The following is a 19,050-nucleotide window of genomic DNA, read 5'->3' on the forward strand; positions in this document are numbered from 1 at the left end:
TGTTTTCATTAAAAATAATAATTTCAAATATTTGCATAAAATATTCAAAAGTATAAAATTTAATTCTCCAAATAATTTTCACAGTACATTATTCTTTTATTGGTTTCATCATACCAAAAGTCGTTGCATTTTTATTGCAGTTAAAGTATGTCAAACGATAGTTGTCCACCATGAACGTGACTCTGCGCCAGTTTTCGATCAATATCAGAATAGGCTTTTATAAGTAGTGTCGTCTCTCAGCAGTTATTGTCCAATTTTCGACTGCATTTTTTTCTTGAAAATACAGCAGCAATGCGAAGGTGTCCGTAAACTTGACGTAAACTAAATAATACAATAAATAGAATCAGAAACTAGATGAAGTATCTATAAAAGGTGCTACCGCAAGATTATATGTAAATACTTATTCTATTGCTGATATTAAAAATTTCAAGTTACTCTTAATTTAAGCATGGAATACGTGTCGTATGAGTAACATAATATTTAAGTATTAATTTACAACTTTGTGAACTTTAAGAATTCTTATGAAGCTGTGTAAGCGGCAACACCCTTTATTAAGAATACTATGGACTATCTAGAAGGTGTCTGTTTTGTTATTATACATAAGCATATATATGTATATACTTATATATGTAGCTGCAATAACATTCTTCACGCGCACAACCGATCTTATAAAATCTAAAACACAAATGTGCATACATATGTATACATATGTATACATGTATGCATATGTACATATAATTATTTTCACACCTATTCTTCGCTTTTCTCTTGGATTTACCAAAACCAAAGCATCTCTCGGCTTTTCTGAAAAACCGCTGAATATCGTATTATTCAGTTGCTATTGGACTGTTTGTTGCGACAATCGTGTGTGAAAGTTTTTTGTTTTGAAGGTTTTGGTAAAATCAAAAAATTTTTTCAACTTTCGCATTGTCATTGTTTAATGCATATATTAAGAAATGACAATTTCTCTTTTTGTGTGGCAATAGTGGCAATAGTTTATCATATTTATTTTACTTACCAAAATATATATTTTTGAAAAAGTTTCGAAGGTGACGTTAATAACTTGAAAATATTTAATTAGTTTCTGTGTAATGCCAGCATAATAAATGTTAACTATTTTTAGCATAAGTTGTTCATGAAATCTTTTTATGCATTTTCTATACAGGGTGTTGTGACATTTAAGTGTGAATTTCTTAATTAAGCGGCACACGTAGTGACCAACCTGAAAATGGCGATTTTATGAGTTAAAAAGTAGCTACAGCTCAAATATTTTAAAATTTAGATATTATAAGAATACGTTTAAGTATTTATCTTTAAAAATCGTTGGCTCGAAATCCGTTTTAGACCTATAGTCTCTTAAGCAAAGTTGTTCTGAATGATTCCGTTTCTTTGGCTCCCTGTAAATTGAACCGCTCTAATGTACATATAGAAAATGTATTTACAATTTGTTAAGCAAATGCTTTATTATAATTAATCCATAAAAAAGCTAATAAACGCTAATGTTTATTTAAACTAAATTCCTAGTATAGAAATAATATTATTTTAGGTAAACACAAAAATGGTAAACGAACTCAACAAACCGCCTTCACCGGAAAATTTAGCGCTTGGTGAGGTAAATATTACTTTTTTAAAAAAATATTGYTTACAAAAAMAATTTCAAATAAAAAAACAAAACATATTTCTAGCGCCTGATCGATTCGCAAAGGCAATTGCAAGAGATGCAGGAGGAACACCGACAGTTGCTACAAGAAATGCAAGTACTACGACAACGAGCCGCTGCTTTGAGTCATTTGAATGAAGAGCAATTCAGTCGTGTTGGCGAACAGCGAGGTGGAACGGCACCTATACCTGATGCACACGAAAATAATACAGACGCTCAACAGAACGATTCTACAGAATTTGCCGCTGCAGAAGTTGAGGAGCAAGAAGCCGCTACCATTGCTTCACCAAATGATGGCGTGGAACAAAGCGAAAATTTAAATACAGATAGCAGTCAAAAAACACTCAGTTCTTCACAAACGAATGCGTCAGAAAACGAAGAGGATAACGATGATCCTGAAACAGCGGAGTATTTGCAGAAAAAGTTAGCGGAAATTGCGGCTTTGAAAGCCCGTTTCAAGCATGTTCAGAACATTATGAATACCACTGAAAAGATAGAGGAGCACATAGCCTCGAGGGGTATTCTAAATAACACTGCTACAGCCGCATTGGAGAGTACACTAACTAAATTACTTATTGCCGATAGTAAAGACGAAGTGCAGTCTCCATGTGTGACCAGCACAACGACTATTCAGTCAACTACTAAATTAAATAAAAGCGATACTAATATACAACCATCTAGTAAATTAAATGAGAGCGATACTGAAGTTAAAAAATACGAAAATACAGCGAACGATGAGGAGCAAACTCATAATTCATATGTACCATCACAGGTGACAAATGAGGAGCTACTTTCAGCTATGATGAATATGTTTAGCGATTTTACAGCAGATTTGCGTAGTCAAGCGGATGATTTGCGTGCTGAACGTGATCGTTTGCGTGCGCTTAAAGAAGATCTTTTACGCAGGAAACGTCAGTCATAAAAAATATATATAATCATTTTATTTAAAAAAATATTAATTGATTGCTGGTGTATATGAACAATACGTTCTTTTAATATAATATAAAGTCTACACATCATTATAATATGTATATACATATATCGAACGTATGCGTGCTTTGGCTACTTTTAAAGTTTCAAAAGTAACGATTATTTATTTACATCAGAGTTGATTCTAAATAAAGTCTTAATTGCAATTAGCATGATAGAACAAACAACCTATGTTGGGTTTTGTTGTTTGTCAGTAAATCCTTACAGTGTTGCCATACCACTATACCTTTTATATGTCTACCTAAAAGTTTGTATGTATGGATAATGGTTGTTTACACTCATTCTCATTTATATATTGTCTAATTCACCTACATACATACAAACAGCTCATAGATTTCTCTCATTGAGAGCAAGCCGGTGATATTTATGAGAGTACTCAAATGTTGTTTTTGCTTGCTGGGTAGTCAGAATTTAAGCTTATGGTATTTGACATTTGTGCAATTTGAAAAGATATGGCAAATAAACATATGATAAAGAAGAAGGGAATAACAAAACGGAATTGAGTGTAACATTCATAAACTAAAATTTGTTAGTGGAGAGTGTAGAACATAACTTTGATGTAAAATTTCGAATGAAATAAAAGAACTCTTTTTGCTGTCAGAAAATTTTGTAGAAACTATACATTTGTTGAATAAATGTTATAATAGTATTTGAAAAATTTCGTAATATTCATTAATAATTCGATAGGGAATAGTGGAAGCGTGAATGGTTACTAATAAATGAACCCGAACGCAGAAGTGATTTAGGAAGCAAACGAGCAAAAATTTCAAGCCAGGTCAGTGTCTACAGATAAGGGACAAACTGAAATTAATATTTTTTATTTAAAATATGAATTAACTAATACCATGCCCTCTACAAAATAGCTTTAGAAAGTTATGGCTCCAGTGAGAAATGTAACTACGGTTCAGGTCACAAAGGAAACAGAAATGGTAAGGTGAAGTAATTTAGAGCASGATTACAACCCCTGCAATTTGTTGAACATATATATGTATACAAATGTAATGATTATTGGATTGGAAATTAGAAACTAGTTACTTGCGCTATTAAGCCTATTGAAACCTATATTGAATATTAAAATGTATTATGTGGTATTATATCTTGTAGCAAAAAAGTAAACAAACATTAATGCAACAACAACTACATAAAAGATCACATAAATCTGCACAAAGACATCGCATCAACTCTGGAGTCAGTGGTGGTAGCGGAACAACAGGCACATCTTCAGATGGTTGTGTACAGTGGCAAGTAAATAGCAATGATGTAAGTTAATATAATTTTTCTTAGCTTTTTAATTAAATTTGAAGTAAAAGTAGTGAAAACTAGATATTATTTATCATATTTTCACTAAAATGCTTACTTGGGTGTGCATAAATGTGAACATTCATGAAATATAAACAAATTTATTAAGAGCATTAATTATTTTATCTCAAACAGAGAATTTTTCAAAAATGTGTTTTTGTTTTTTACTCAATTCTGTTATCCCAAGAGATTTTAGTTTCGGTAAAGATCTCGTGATTCAGTACCGATTTTGACACGAGCGTGTCAATACGAGTAGACCATCAGAATCGAATCCTCACGAATTTGTTTTGTAATTGAACAAAGCACATGTAAAAATACTCTCAACGAATTTTTGAACTTTCAAAAATAGCCGAATTTCACATTACATAGTTCAAACATTTAGTTGTTCACAATTGAGTCATTCAAAGTGTCATTGATTTTAATTTGCTGTGCGCTTTTAATAGTTTGGTGTTTTACACTCTATTTAAAGGATTACGCAGTGTCAACGAATCGGCCAACAAATCGTGGTGCAACTGTGAAAACGCATAGAGCATCGGCAACAACCAGCGRCGAAACTGAAACAGCTTTTCCGAAAGCGATCAATCGAAATTTTAATAAAAGCAATATTAATAATAATAATAATCCAAGTTCTGGAACAGCGGATGTGCAGAGAAAAAGACAACATAGTCCAGAAAAATCATCGGCACGAATAAACGGAAATATAACTGGTAGCCATTGCGACATAAGAAAAAACGGTAAGTAATTGATGCAAAACAATTCTGATTTTGAATGGAATATTTGTATAAAAATTTATTTTATTTATTTTACGATTTCCTTTGTAAATTTAGTGTATTTTTACCTGTATGTACATCGTATACGTATTCGAACACGAGTAGCGACTAGCGCATTTCTAAAAATAATATCTAATTTTAGTTTTCCGCAATATCTTTTTGCTTCGGATACATTTTTCCCTTCTCTGCGCAACCCAAAGGAAATACATAAAAAGTGATCTGCCTGTTGTACTTATCCAAATTAAACACATATCTTCAAAATAGGAAATATAATTTCCTCTTTGAATGTCAAATAAACAAAATTGTTTATTTTACATATAGATCGTGACAAATGACCACGCGTTACGAAATATTTTATTGTCTTCTCGAAATGTTTATGATGAATCATTGCTCCAGAGAATTGCCTACATGCTAAAAATAATACTTTATGTAAACATATCTTATTCCCGATACTAGACCAGTAAATAGATAAATTTAAACGAAATTAGTTTTTTTTTAATATTTTGTGATATATAAATTTTTTAAAATAATAATATTGGCATTCCGTACTTAAAATCAGAGCAAAATACACAGCCTCCGGTATTGCCTTGTTCATCATTAGAACCAAAGTTAGCAGAACGTGTGTTAAGAGAAGCTAGTAACTCGCATGGAACTAACTCTGCACAAATACAAAAAATATTAAAGGAACCACATGCAATTTCAAAAGCTAGACAAAATTCACTTGTAAAACTAACTAAAGTGAATAAAACCCCGTTGTTGCCGGTTAGATTACTGAATTTAGGCACCAGTATAACTACAACGCAAACACCAACTATTTCGGCTTTGTCAACGGCTGTAGCAAGAGCGGCGTCTGCGACGAATCCGCAACAAACTCCTTTTGGTGAAGGCGTAAATGTTGAGTCAATTTTGCTACAACGTCTACAATTAATTAAACATTTTTTGAACGTAACGGCGCCAACAATTACGTCCCTCAATCAGCGTTTGCCAAAACAGAACGAATATATTACACCAAGAGTAAGCGCAGCTAATTTAACTGTTCCACAAGATTCGCCTAAGCCATTAATGGTATATGAAAATAAATCCGAAAGTATGGAGCGTGAAGTGGTAGTGAACTCAGCAAGTCTGGAGGATGTCGCACTTAGTGAGGTATGTAATATTATTGTAATTTACGTATTAAACTAAAACCATTTTTGTATTTCAGTTGAGCGATAATCGCGCACAATCTATACAATCATTGCACAGCGTTGAAACGCCTACACCAGATGATTCACCCAGCTTCGATGAGTTGCAGCAACGTTTGGAGACTTCCAATCGTAATATACAAAATATGCAAGAGCAGCAACAACAGCTCTTGCGTTTGCAAAATGCCGCTAAACAGCATTTGAGCGAGATGGAACATCTGCGACAACAGGCTGGTACTTTAAGTTTTGGTTCTAACCAACTAAACAGGTCCTCAAATGCTGATGGCACACCTGAATATGAGTCAATCGATCAAGTGCATTCAGATATGGCCACATTGGTTGGCCGCATGAAGAATCTCACGACATTTATACAAAATCAGAATGAGTTAAGCAATCTACTGGGTGATGATGGTCCAGAAATCCTAGCCGAACAGGAGGCGTTGCAACGTAAACTAGAATCCTTGCGTGCGCAACGTGATGATATGCGTTCATTGGTGAGTGAATTGCAAGATATTAATCGTAATGCCGAACGTAGATGTGCTGTGGGTACAAAGGAAAGCGAAGATGAAGCGTCTGTTAATGAGAAACCAGTGGTAAATAAAAAAACGCAAGAGAACGAAGAAACACTAAATGCAACTAACGGCGCACGCATTGTGCCGGTCACTTATACGCGGACTGTGCCCATAAAACTCACTAGTGGGGGTGTAGCTGAACCAAGCGGAAATGCAGCTATTAATGCTAATGATGATGATGACGAGGATGGCGATCCTGAACGAAATGCTGCCACCGCTATGCTTATACAACAGAAAGTTGCCGACATAGAAACAATGCGTAAGCAATTACAACGTCTAAAGGACATGATGGAGACTGTGAATATAATAGAGGCGCGTACATCGCGTGATGTTAGTGATATCAGTCGTACACCACCACGTGAGCTACGTTCGCAATCACGCTCGACCGGCTCGTCGTTTGACCGCGACTGTACACCGGTTTCGGTTGTGCCCGCACATACTGCAGACAGCGCGGATGGCGTTGGTGAAGATGTATACCTTACACGTAAAATGCGTATGATTAATGAAGTAACCGCAGATTTACGTGCACAGGCAGAAAGTTTGCAGGTCGAACGCGATCGCATTAAGGCTTTGAAAGAAGAGATCGTTTTGCGCAAACAACAAGCTGCGGACGCAGCAAAACTTGGTGAAGATGCTTTAAAGCGCAGCAGTTTAACACCTACACCCATACCACGTAGTCGTAAGCAACGTGAAATCGACACTCCCACCCCACCGCCTTCAGCGACTGCCGAAAGCGATCAACTCAAGAGAGAATATGAGGCAAAGAAAAAGGAATTCGAATTGTTGTGCCAACGTTTACAACAAGACGAAAATAGTGCTACTATTGCACCAACTGGCATTAAAGCAGCACTCCGTCGCGATACTGTCTCCGAAGCCGACGATGAAGCAGATGGCGATGAAGAACTGAATGATTCGGACTTCCCCACTTCGAATACAACTTCGACTGGGCGGCAATATTTTTCGGCGCCCCAACAACAATCTACTCCGGCACAACAACATCGCGCGGCAGCAAAAGCAGCTGTAACTGCACATACATTGGCTGCTGGAGCGGCATCGGCGAAAGTTAATGAGCACAGTCTTCAAAGTCAAGGTCAACGAACATCGGCCGGTTCCCTGGGTAAGGAAGAAAGCTTTGACACGAATTTAACATCATCTAGGGCAGCTGAACGTCGTCATTCTACGTTAGCCAATGCTAACAGTACTATGCAGGAAGGCGCTTCGCTGGAAGCTGGTAGCATACAATCTGGTAGTTCGCAATTCTCAATGCCACCACCAATGCCGCCCATAGGCGCTTGCAGCAGTTGGCGTAAGTTTTTTAATAAAAAACTATTTTATTATTTGTATACAATAAAATATTTCAAATGTCTTATTTTAAAATAACAGCACCGCTGCCGCCAATGCCCAACACTTGGAATCCACAATTGTACTATGGTTTCGGCGCACCGCCACATCCATTAACTGCATCACAACCGAACTCGGCAACAACAAATCAGAGTGTTGGTGCACCATTCACTCCTAGTAGTTTGCTGCCACAATCTGCCGTGAACAGTGAATGTATTTGCAGCGCGACAAACAGCGCTACTAACGCGCCCATTATTAGCGGAGCAACGCCAGCAACTAGTTCCACAAATACGGCTGCACAATTGGCCGCCGATCCTGTACTGTTACAGCAATTCGTGCAAACTCAACAAATGCTCATCAATTCTGTATGCCAATGCAATCAGATGTTGTGGCATCAGCAACGTGAAATTGATGCTTTGAATAACACTATACATGTGGTGAGTAGACAGTAGAGCGGGTCGATTTACAGGGAGCGAAAAATAAGAAAAAAATTTGCGTGTGCGGGAAATGTTTTACAGATCATTCTGAACATCTTTGCCCGAGAGACTATAGGTCATAAAGCGGTTTCGAGCCAACAATTTTTATGTCTTAGTTTTTTAGGGATCCTAAAAATGTGTTCGTCAGCTTTGAGATATCCTACTGAAATTTAGTACGTAGGTGCAATTTGATATTCATTCGGAATTTGTAATATCGGACAACTATATCACATATTTCTCTTACAACCGATTTTTCAGGTTTTTTAAACTTCTTAAAAATAGCTGGCGGCATAAAACCTGTTTTAGACCCATGTTGTCAGAATGATCCTTAAGGCATTTCCCACATACGCGATTTTATAGCAAAAATTCTAACCGCTTTAGTAGACAGTCAGTGATTGCCACGTAATATTTTAGTTAATGCGTCAACACTACATTCATTCTAACAATATCACAATTTTGCACAGTTACAAGAACGTTTACTTGCTTTGACCGGAAACGTCAACGCTGTGCCGCTAACCGATTTGCCCTACTCAATGCGTGCTGAATCGGTCCCACCTCCCGGCATAACGGCAGGCACATTGCCAAACAATCTCTATTTGAGCAGCTCGAATCGTGCGCAATCCGAGCAACCAGCGCTCTTTATGCCCGGCCTCACCACAACCACACGAAATAGTGCATTTTCCAACTATCAACGTCATCAGCAACAACAACAATATCAACAACATGGTCGCATCRCAACAGCTTTTAGCAGCGAAACACAACACAGCAACATAGCGGCGGCCAGCAGCACCAACGCCGCCCTTTATAACACTTTAAATAACGCTGCACCACCACCACCGCCGAATCAGGACGCATCACATTACAACAACGAAGTACCGCAATCTCCACCACTGCAGGGTAATGCCGCTGGACCCGGCCCGATTTTTATGCACCATCATAATAACGCTATACACCAAAATAATGCTAATTTGCGCACACAAAATCACTATGCTAACAATTTGCATCAACAGCAGCAGATGCAACAACAACATGGTCATAGTAACATCAATATTGGCGGCGGTAATACGTTGAATAATCAAGTGCCACCTGGTAATCGTGCCAACAATTATTGGGACAATTTTCGAAGGTAATTTCGATGCATTGAAGTAGAAAAAAGTTGCGAAAAATTGTAGTTAACTATATCAAGGGTACTGGTTTGTTATACTTTATTAACGTTATTGCGGTGCAACTTCTTTTACATTTCTCTTCAACAACTTTAATAAAACTTGTTCATATATTTGTATCGTATCTGATCGGGAAACTTTTGGTTATTCATTGTATCTACTTCTTTTATCTATTAATCTATCCAAATTTCCATCTACTATATAAACCGTATTTATTACTATTAGCACATATTTGTTTTTTTTTTGATTAGTTCTAAATGAAAATTATATATTTTGTTATGGCTGAGTTTTTATTGTATAAAAATTAGTTCACATATTATCTATCGATTATTTCAATAAAGAAATGTGCAGGACATTTAAATACAATTATATTTCATTTTACAAAAACAAAAAAATAAGCTATTGCAGGTGTGGGTAAGTTGCTTGCACAATGAGGGTTTAATTTATTTATTGTTTAAATTTTATGCAACTAACACCACAGTTGATGAGTATAGCACTATATGAATAATTATCAGAATAAATCGCTTCAATTATTATTAACGATAAGTACATTTAAAAAGCTTTTGTTAGTTTAGTTTTTTTAGTATTAAACAAAGTTGAGTACTAACTTCAGTTTTATACAAAATAATTTACTTTTTGCATGCCATATTTTAATACTAACAGTTTGGCGTGGACTCACTCCATAATATTCAATTGATAAATAACAACTAAATACAGGGTCGAAAATTTTATTATTCAAACATTTTGCATTAAAAATTAAATGTTCATTTTTTAACCCCGATGTTATATTCAAAAAGAAATTATAATTTTTTATGTAATTCCTTATTATATAAATTATCTTTTTTATTAATACTTAATTATATGCTTTGGCTTAAGATTTTTCTTTTTTATCTTTCAATCCGGTATTAAAAATTAAAAATCAATTTCAATGTAAAAATACCTTTATAATTCGGTATGTGGGTTTAAATTTTTTTTAATCCGGTATGTGGGATAAAAAAGGTTAATTCAATTATCTTTTAATATTTTATTTGTAACCCTGTTGAAGTATTTTAGTTTATATAATTTTCATATCGTAAAAACTATTTAATGTATAAGTATATCAGAATAACATATAAAACTTTAAAATCTGATATAACTATTTTGCGCAAAATATTGCATAGTCCACCTGAATTTATTAAAAACATAATCTACAACTTTTATATTCCTTTTTTGTACGCTAATTCCTAATGCTTAATTCAAATAACCAACAAAAACAAATTGCAAATGCTTTTTTTGTTCTATTTTACTCTTCTACAATTTAGTTATTCGCGTCAAAATTTGCTCTCTACCAACTCGAATAAAAGCAATGAAGAGCAGCAACAGCATAACCACCAACAACAACTACGGCACCAACATCAACTATATTTACAACAACGTGCAATCGATGAAACTGAGGCATGTGGTCCGGCGCAATATCGCTCACAATTACAAGGTCATCGCCGTTCCGTAACAACAACATTGCCTGCCGCGCTGACCACCAGCAACTTGCAGCAATTACAACGGCAGCAACAGCAGCGTGAGGAAGCGGTGCAGCAACGACAACAGCAACAGCAACGCGCCACACAAACTCAGCCACAATTATATCGCACAGTTGACGATAGTAACACTAATAGTTGTAACAATTTGAATTACGAACGCAATGCGAATGACAATAAGTATTTGCGCACGCTGCAGCGTTCCCATATCAATCGCTATCAGCAGCAGCAGCAACAAAATGTCGGACCTATAAATTCGTTATATACCAATCACAATAACTTATATCAATCTTCTTGGCTACCGCCTGCCGGCGCTGCTGCGAACGTCACCAATTGCGCGGATGTCAATACGGACGCCGACAATGTTGATATTGATGTTTACGATACGTACAACATCATTGACAGCGATTTGGCCGCGCCCTATGCACACTTGAGCAGCAACATGGGCTCTAATTCGAGCAATATGTTGCGCAACATGAACGTCAACTTTGGAAATAGTCCACATTATCAGCGCAATAAGTTGTTAACAAAACCAAATTGTCGTGGCGCCGAAGCCATGGATCRTCATAATCCGAATAGAATGCAAGTAGAGGAACAGCAACAACAACACCAACGCATGTTGTCACAGCAACAGCTGGTGTTGCGCGGCCAACAACAAATCGAACAATCTACAGCGCCAACTTTACGAAATATGGCTGAATTCACGCAGACGCGACATATAGATTTGTTGCCAGCCTCGGTCAGCGAAGCGGTTGCTGCAGCAGAAGCACAACTTTGCAATCGGGAACGTGTCGATCTTTTACTACGCACTGTGACCGCTGACGATAACCACGCTATCAATGTTTTGCCCACCGGAGTGGGTGTCAATTCAACAACCACCTATAACTCGCCATATATGCCAAACACTAATGCATTGCAATTAATGGACACCAATGGACTTATTAATAATTCGTCCAATATTAATAACGAGAATGCTGCACATGAAGTTGAAACTGAAGGCGAAACCGTAGCCGATTTAAACATAGACATAGACTTGTTAAACGATGAGGAGGAAGACGATACCACATCAGAAGAGATCAAACGAAATCTACTCGTTAATGCTCTAAAAAATGATAAATTTACTACCAAATTCTATGAGTCAATAAAAGAAGATGTTTTCCGTCGCCTCGAACGCATGCTGCTCGAGAAGGAGTCAGCTGAGAACAATTGTGTGCGTGATGGTTCTGCCGTCCAAAATTGCGCTCAAAATGCCGCCAGCTCTGCTCACGACCACGAAGAGCCCAATGATGTAATAGGGGCATCTGCATTACCCCGAGACCCAACGCGTAAATTTAATTTGAATGCGCGCATGGGCAAACAACAGCAACAGCAGCGCTTGCAGCAGTATAAGCAACAGCAAGAACAACAGCAAAATCCATTACCAATGTCGGGTAACTTTGGCACTGGACGGGCACCAAGCCCAACTAACGCTAATGCAATCAAGCAAGAATCCAATGATGATCTTGCAGCTGAGGATGATCAACACGCTTTGCCAGCCGCTCCAGTTAACGACAATGTGAATAATCGGCAAGCAGTTACTTTGCAGGAGAATGCAGAGGAAGACGAATATGGTGCAAATAACGCTGACACCGAAAGCAACAAAGCGGACAATGAGGATGCCGCAGCAGCGTTAGTAGAGTCAATGGCGAACGTTGCCAATACAGGCCACATGTCAAACATACCGCCAGGAAGAGAGATCGAACAACCGGAGGAGGATGATATGCGTTACAACAATAGGAACATTACAAGTAATAATGCGACAATTAGCAATGCATCAGCGCTTAGTCAGACACACCAATATAAAATGTCTGAAAGCAACGTTCGCAGGGATGGCAACGCCGTTCCAAATTGGCGGCAAAATGTGTTTAGTCAAGCGGAATCAAATACCAGCAACAAATCGACAAAAGCTAACAGTAATAAACCCAAAAATCGTACGGATGCTGTGAATAACAGTGGTGCAGGCGGTGATGCGGAAGATATGCCGGTGAGTATTTCATTAGACAAGCATTACGGTTTCATAACTTATCAGCTTACATTTAAATTTAATTTTTCCTTGATTTCAGTCTTCTATTGTCTACAGTAACACACGTTCAACATATGGCACTGACCTTATCACATACATAATTACACGAATACATAACCAAACGCATGTCAACACACAAATAAACGACACTGTGTTAGTGGAAATCGCTAAGTTGACAGCCTGCGCAGTGCAAAAGTTCGCCCCAATGCTTGTAAACCATAAAACGCTCCTCACAGCCTCGCCACACATTTCGCCCAAGAAGTTCTATATGAGAATAAAAAAACTCTGCGCACCACGTCAACGTGACGAGTTTTTGCAATGGTATCGCAATTATCTGGTAGGCATTTTCCCTGCCGCGCATTCTGAAGGTGAGTGGCGACAAGGTAGCGATTTAAGCATGAGTGGCACTTCTGAGGCGTCAAGCGCTAGTCTAGAGTTACCACGAAATCGCAATAAAATGGCAAATCAGCATGCGCAACAACAACAACAGGCAACAAGTAATAGCAATAAGGAAAATAACGACGAAGACTTGGCGGAAGCTGATCAAAATTCTGCTAATAGTAGCAGCAATACCAGCAACACTTTATTTGATAACACTTTCGCAAGCAACACATTAATGCATGAAACTGAGCTTGAAAACAAAGAAAATCCCGACGATAATGTTATTAATTCGGAAAGCGCGAAGTCCACTAACAACGATCCGGGTGGCGATGTTGCGAGTGCGTACTGTCTGATGCCGCAATCAGCTGCTGCCAGCGCTGCAGCCGCTGTAACCGAAGAGGCTATAAATGCTGCTATACAACAGCGAGATGCGCAACACTTTGTTACAAACGGCGCTGAGGGCGGCACAGTGGAAACTGCTTTTACACCACACAATACCTATACCTAGTTAATTATATTCATTTATATGACGCCGCAACTGATCGCTATTCTATTACTCGTCGCCACAATGCTTTCACCGACTATTCTGTCTGCAGCGTTGCTATTTGCATACGAAATATTGTGACTGAAAATGTAAACAAAACGTTATAACAAAAATATACTTATAGACTCTTTCCAAAATGTAACACAAAATAAGCAAATTTTTTCGTTAATTATTCGGCTATGTGTGGCACAAACATATATACATATGTACGTGTACATATGTACATATATATATAAAACTATTTTTAATATTTCGTGAAATCCCTTAATATTTTGTGTTTTGTGATATCTAAATTCCGATTATTTTAAATTCATTTATTTATTAGTTTTTTATTACTATATACCTATAGGCGTGCGTTTTATTGACTGACGCTGCGCCATAAATACATTCCCACAAAATTTTTATTAACTTTCGGTTTATATTTATGTAATCTTTTGTCACACTACATATGCGCGATTTCATGTGGATGTAGTTAATGCAAATGCAACTGATAAATATATATGTAAATTTGAACCTAAACAAATAAACTAAAAATTACTTCAATAACAGTAAAGATATTTTGGATATTTTTGTGTGAAACTATTGCTACGTAAGTATCTAAATATGTACCAAATTACTTTCTGAATTTATCCATTTTCATATGTTGGTTGTTGTAACTTCAGTGGTTTAGGACACATGTATACATTAAACTTAAGATAGGGGACACCCTCACTTATGAGAAAGCATCATTTTGACGATTTTCTCCTCAAAAATCGGCGATTTGGGGCACATTTTTATTTTTCTAAATTTCTGTGTAAATCCAAATTTATTTTTTCTTAAGCAAAAATATGCTCCATGCGATTCTGCAAATTTCTGCATTTTTATTTTTTCTCTACGACCAGTAGTTTAGAAGTTATAAGCATTTTTGTATTCGCTGTTTTCGGCGGCTACTTGCTGCACGCTCCTGGTCGCCTGGTGGAAATCTGAGATTTTGGCACCAAATTGAATGCAATTTTTCTGCAGCGGCGGTGGATGCGCAACAAATCTGGTGCATACGCAAAGGGGCAAAATGGGAACACGGATGCGGGCATATACATTGCATACGCAAAGGGGCGGAATGGGAACACGGATGTGGACCGCCCGGAAATGGAAGCAGGACCTCGACCGGAAGTGGAATAACGGTATCCCACTTCCGGCCCGAAACCAAACCGGAAGTAATAAATCGGAACCGGAAGTTACCGTCCGGAAACGGGAAATGATATGCCACTTCCTACCTGAGGGAGGACCGGAAGTGGTCTACCGGAAATGGAAGGTATTTTCTTGTCAATYCGGGTTCCGGTTTGGGTCTTCCGTTTCCGGTAGACCTCTTCCGGTCCCTTCCTCAAACCGGAAGCGCCACACCAACTTCCGGTTCCGATATATTAGTTCCGGTTTGCTTTCGGGCCGGAAGTGGGATACCGTTATTCCTTTTCCGGTCGGGGTCCTGCTTCCATTTCCGGGCGGTCCACATCCGTGTTCCCATTCCGCCCCTTTGTGTATGCAATGTATATGCCCGCATCCGTGTTCCCATTTTGCCCCTTTGCGTATGCACCAGATTTGTTGCGCATCCACCGCCGCTGCAGAAAAATTGCATTCAATTTGGTGCCAAAATCTCAGATTTCCACCAGGCGACCAGGAGCATGCAGCAAGCAGCCGCCGAAAACAGCGAATACAAAAATGCTTATAACTTCTAAACTACTGGTCGTAGAATAAAAATAAAAATGCAGAAATTTGCAGAATCGCATGGAGCATATTTTTACTTAAGAAAAAATAAATTTGGATTTACACAGAAATTTAGAAAAATAAAAATGTGTCCCAAATCGCCGGTTTTTGAGGAGAAAATCGTCAAAATGATGCTTTCTCATAAGTGAGGGTGTGGAAATGGGATGTGGGGGGATTTCCGAATATCTCTCTATTTATTCCGACTCTCCGCATTTGATTTGGAAGTCACAAGGTGATTTTAAACTAAGCTAGCCGCCAGCTAAAGAACTTTTCATTTTTTACTTTTATCATTATTATTTTATTTTATTTTCTCATTGGAAATTTGATGAAGCCATTGAAGATTGGAGCTTATTTGTTCGGGTCCAAGTAACCGCAACGTACCCGGTTTTTTATCGAAATTTCTTGAAGAATGTTTTCTGCGCTAGACACCAACAGCATTTGTATTCAAACACGTGAAATCTTTCAGAAAACTGTATGCAACAACAATRCATCACTTACCTCAAAACACCTGCTCAATCCATGGGAAATAAAAAAGATGTGTTTAAAAATTTTAAAATTCTCTGGATAGTTTTTATTTATTTTACGTTGCAATATTCAGTAGAATAAAAGGATTTAACTTTTACTTAGAAATTATCACAATAAATAACAACAAAATAAAATACGGTGTTTTTCTTCGACGAAATGTGTACAAACATAAAGAATTCATTTGTTTAATAGTGTTATAAGTATATATATTTAGAATAAGGTGTGTGTACATCTACATAATATATATAAAGCGAACGAAATGTATGTACACTAATAAATTGCTAGCGTATTGATAATTACACAATAATTGTGAGTGTTCGTTTTGTCTACAATAAACTTTAAATCGTCAGTTAAATATATTCATAATAATGTAATAAAATGCACTTATTTATTGTTAGTTACTTACATATATGTATATGCTCACTTGTTGCTATTTCCACGCAGAATACAAATTTTGCAAGGCAAGGTCTTATATAAGCAATAACAAAATATACTAAAATTACGAGAGCTACTTAATAAATACAAATGCACGCTTATGACTTGCTGTACCAATAACTGAAGTGTTTTCCAACAAAAACATTTATGCTACGGCTTTTTGTTTCAATTACTTTTTTACTTATACAATAAATTACTGTTACAACGAAGAAAATTGTTTTGTAAATGAATACGGCGTACATTATGCTTGTAACTTACTTTAAGGTATCTATGTAGTGTTGTGCATTTTCATTCTGCCACAAATATCCATAAATTAAGGAAACGTTGAAAGGAAGAAAGTTGAACTTTATTATTGCTAACAAACGATGCTTTTAACAGCTAATTTTACGTAATTAGTATTCAAAAAGGATTTGTTTTGGTAAAAAAAAAAAAATTACATTTTTAAAAAATAAATTCTATTTAAAGGAATAATAATAAAAAATATTATTTTTCAAATGTGTTTGTAATCTTAATAAGTGTTATTATTATTTTGTGATATTGGTTTTCTTACAGCAACTTTTCTTATTATTATCTGACATTTTTTCATGTTTTTTATTTTACTTAGCAGCTCTTGATTAACGTTTTAGAGCAAACTTTATCGTGTTTTTGTTTTAAGGAAATATTACCATTTTTACTGCTACATATCTTTCTAAAATATTTGGCTTTGTACGGTTGTTTTTATTTTGAATGTATACATATGTATGCATATAATTTCTTTTTAATCATATATTTATTTATTATATATATACTTTTTTTATCATATTTAATTTTAAACATGTAATTTTGCCCACCATCACCACTCACATGCGAAAAAAGGTGATTTTTATTATTATTTTATTTTTATTGTGAGTTGCATAAAGATTGCACAATAAATGACTTCTCGACTTTATAATAGTTTCGTATGGTTGTATGTGTGATACTCATTTCACTTGAAATAACATAATGCTTCGAAGACTTAGTTAGTTCGTTATTGCCTTTTATTTACAGTGTTTTTTTTTTTTGTTTTATATACTTTTTGTAATATTTATTTTACTGTTGATATACATATATGTACATACATACCAACACATTTTTGTATGTAAACAGTAACAAACGGTAATCAACTATTTTGGTATATTCTCAAATTGAATTTATACAACGCTTGCCGGTTCACGCTTAAAACTATTAGAAATCTACTAAATCAACTTCAACGATTTGTTAAACCCGAAAACAATACAATATATATACGTATGCACTTATATATATAATTTAGTATTGCATTAATTTAAAATGTGAATTACGATTTTTTACGCAAATTAATTTTTGCTTGCAAATAATTAATTTCTTTGTTATGCTCAGAAATTCTGTGGTCGCTTTTTTCGCGTGAGCTTAAATCTAACTTCTTACCTGTATGTTAATCATTTATAGAGTTTCGTTTTCATTTACAAGGACATGTAATTTTAAATACGTAAAATAGGCTTACTTTTTTTATACTTGTTTTGTTCAGTAATTTTGTTTACCCGATTTATATATATCTATATATATATATCTATATATATATATCTATATATATATTTTTTTTTATACGATTTTTAAATATTTTTTTAATGACACTTCGTACCACTTACAATCTTTACGCGTAAATTTATATTATTTTTAAATAAAAATATATTATATTTCATTTACATACTTAATAAGTTTTTTTTAATGTCGCACATATATTTAAGCAAATATATGTAGATATCCATTTGAACAAAATATTTCTGTATACTATTTTCCTCTTAGTTATTAGTATTTGCATTACTATTCTAGATTCGAAATTGAGCTGCCAAATTCAACAGCAAAAAAAAAAACATATTTTTGTTTATCTAAATATATGCAATTATGCAATTTATCGCACTAAATTAGAAAATATTTCGTGTTTTTATTATAAATTAAGCTACATTATTTTAATATTTTAATGATATCAATGTATTTTGTTCGAAAAATATTGTTTAGAAACAATAACCATGTTGGGGAGCAATAGTCACGTCTAAAGGCATTGTTGTTCGTAACATTTAAAGAAATGTATTTATTGAAACAAAATCTGCAATAACTGCATATATAAATATTATATATACATATGTATATAAATATATATATAAATAATATCTGCATATATATTTATATGGGATACATACATATATTTATATAAAAATACACCTTAGCTTTGACGAATTTGCTGCCGATAATTTATTTAGTTCGAAAAAAAAAGTTGTTCATTACATTTATTTCAATTATAAACGGATATTATAAAATCTTAATAAGAAAAGGAAGTGAAATTACCGTAAAGTTAATGAAAACATATTTTCGAAATTTTTTAAAAATAAAAAATTATAT

The 19,050-nt window shown here is 35.5% G+C and overlaps 2 protein-coding genes across 4 annotated transcripts; both read left to right on the forward strand.

Annotated features, from left to right (window-relative positions):
- Window positions 1-804: 804 nt before the first annotated feature.
- Window positions 805-2,817, forward strand: LOC108971993. 3 transcript variants are annotated; one of them, XM_018938391.1, is made up of 3 exons: window positions 805-896; window positions 1,547-1,612; window positions 1,686-2,817. In XM_018938391.1, exons 2-3 carry the CDS (start codon window positions 1,559-1,561, stop codon window positions 2,580-2,582), a joined length of 951 nt encoding a protein of 316 aa, XP_018793936.1. In that variant the 5' UTR covers window positions 805-896; window positions 1,547-1,558; the 3' UTR covers window positions 2,583-2,817. The 3 variants fall into 3 exon arrangements, with proteins under 3 accessions (XP_018793936.1, XP_018793937.1, XP_018793939.1); XM_018938392.1 differs by having other exon boundaries at window positions 828-1,049; XM_018938394.1 differs by lacking the exon at window positions 805-896 and adding an exon at window positions 1,151-1,251.
- Window positions 2,818-2,919: 102 nt separating this feature from the next.
- Window positions 2,920-14,168, forward strand: LOC108971992. Its single transcript, XM_018938390.1, has 10 exons — window positions 2,920-3,425; window positions 3,514-3,579; window positions 3,755-3,910; window positions 4,419-4,683; window positions 5,279-5,865; window positions 5,921-7,778; window positions 7,856-8,250; window positions 8,754-9,415; window positions 10,754-12,989; window positions 13,069-14,168. The coding sequence occupies exons 2-10, from the start codon at window positions 3,526-3,528 to the stop codon at window positions 13,915-13,917; spliced, it is 7,062 nt and encodes a 2,353-aa protein (XP_018793935.1). The 5' UTR covers window positions 2,920-3,425; window positions 3,514-3,525; the 3' UTR covers window positions 13,918-14,168.
- The last annotated feature ends 4,882 nt before the right edge of the window (window positions 14,169-19,050 follow it).

This window comes from Bactrocera latifrons, unplaced genomic scaffold (assembly GCF_001853355.1).
Source record: "Bactrocera latifrons isolate USDA-ARS-PBARC rearing strain unplaced genomic scaffold, ASM185335v1 scaffold_37, whole genome shotgun sequence".
NCBI classification, from domain to species: domain Eukaryota; kingdom Metazoa; phylum Arthropoda; class Insecta; order Diptera; family Tephritidae; genus Bactrocera; species Bactrocera latifrons.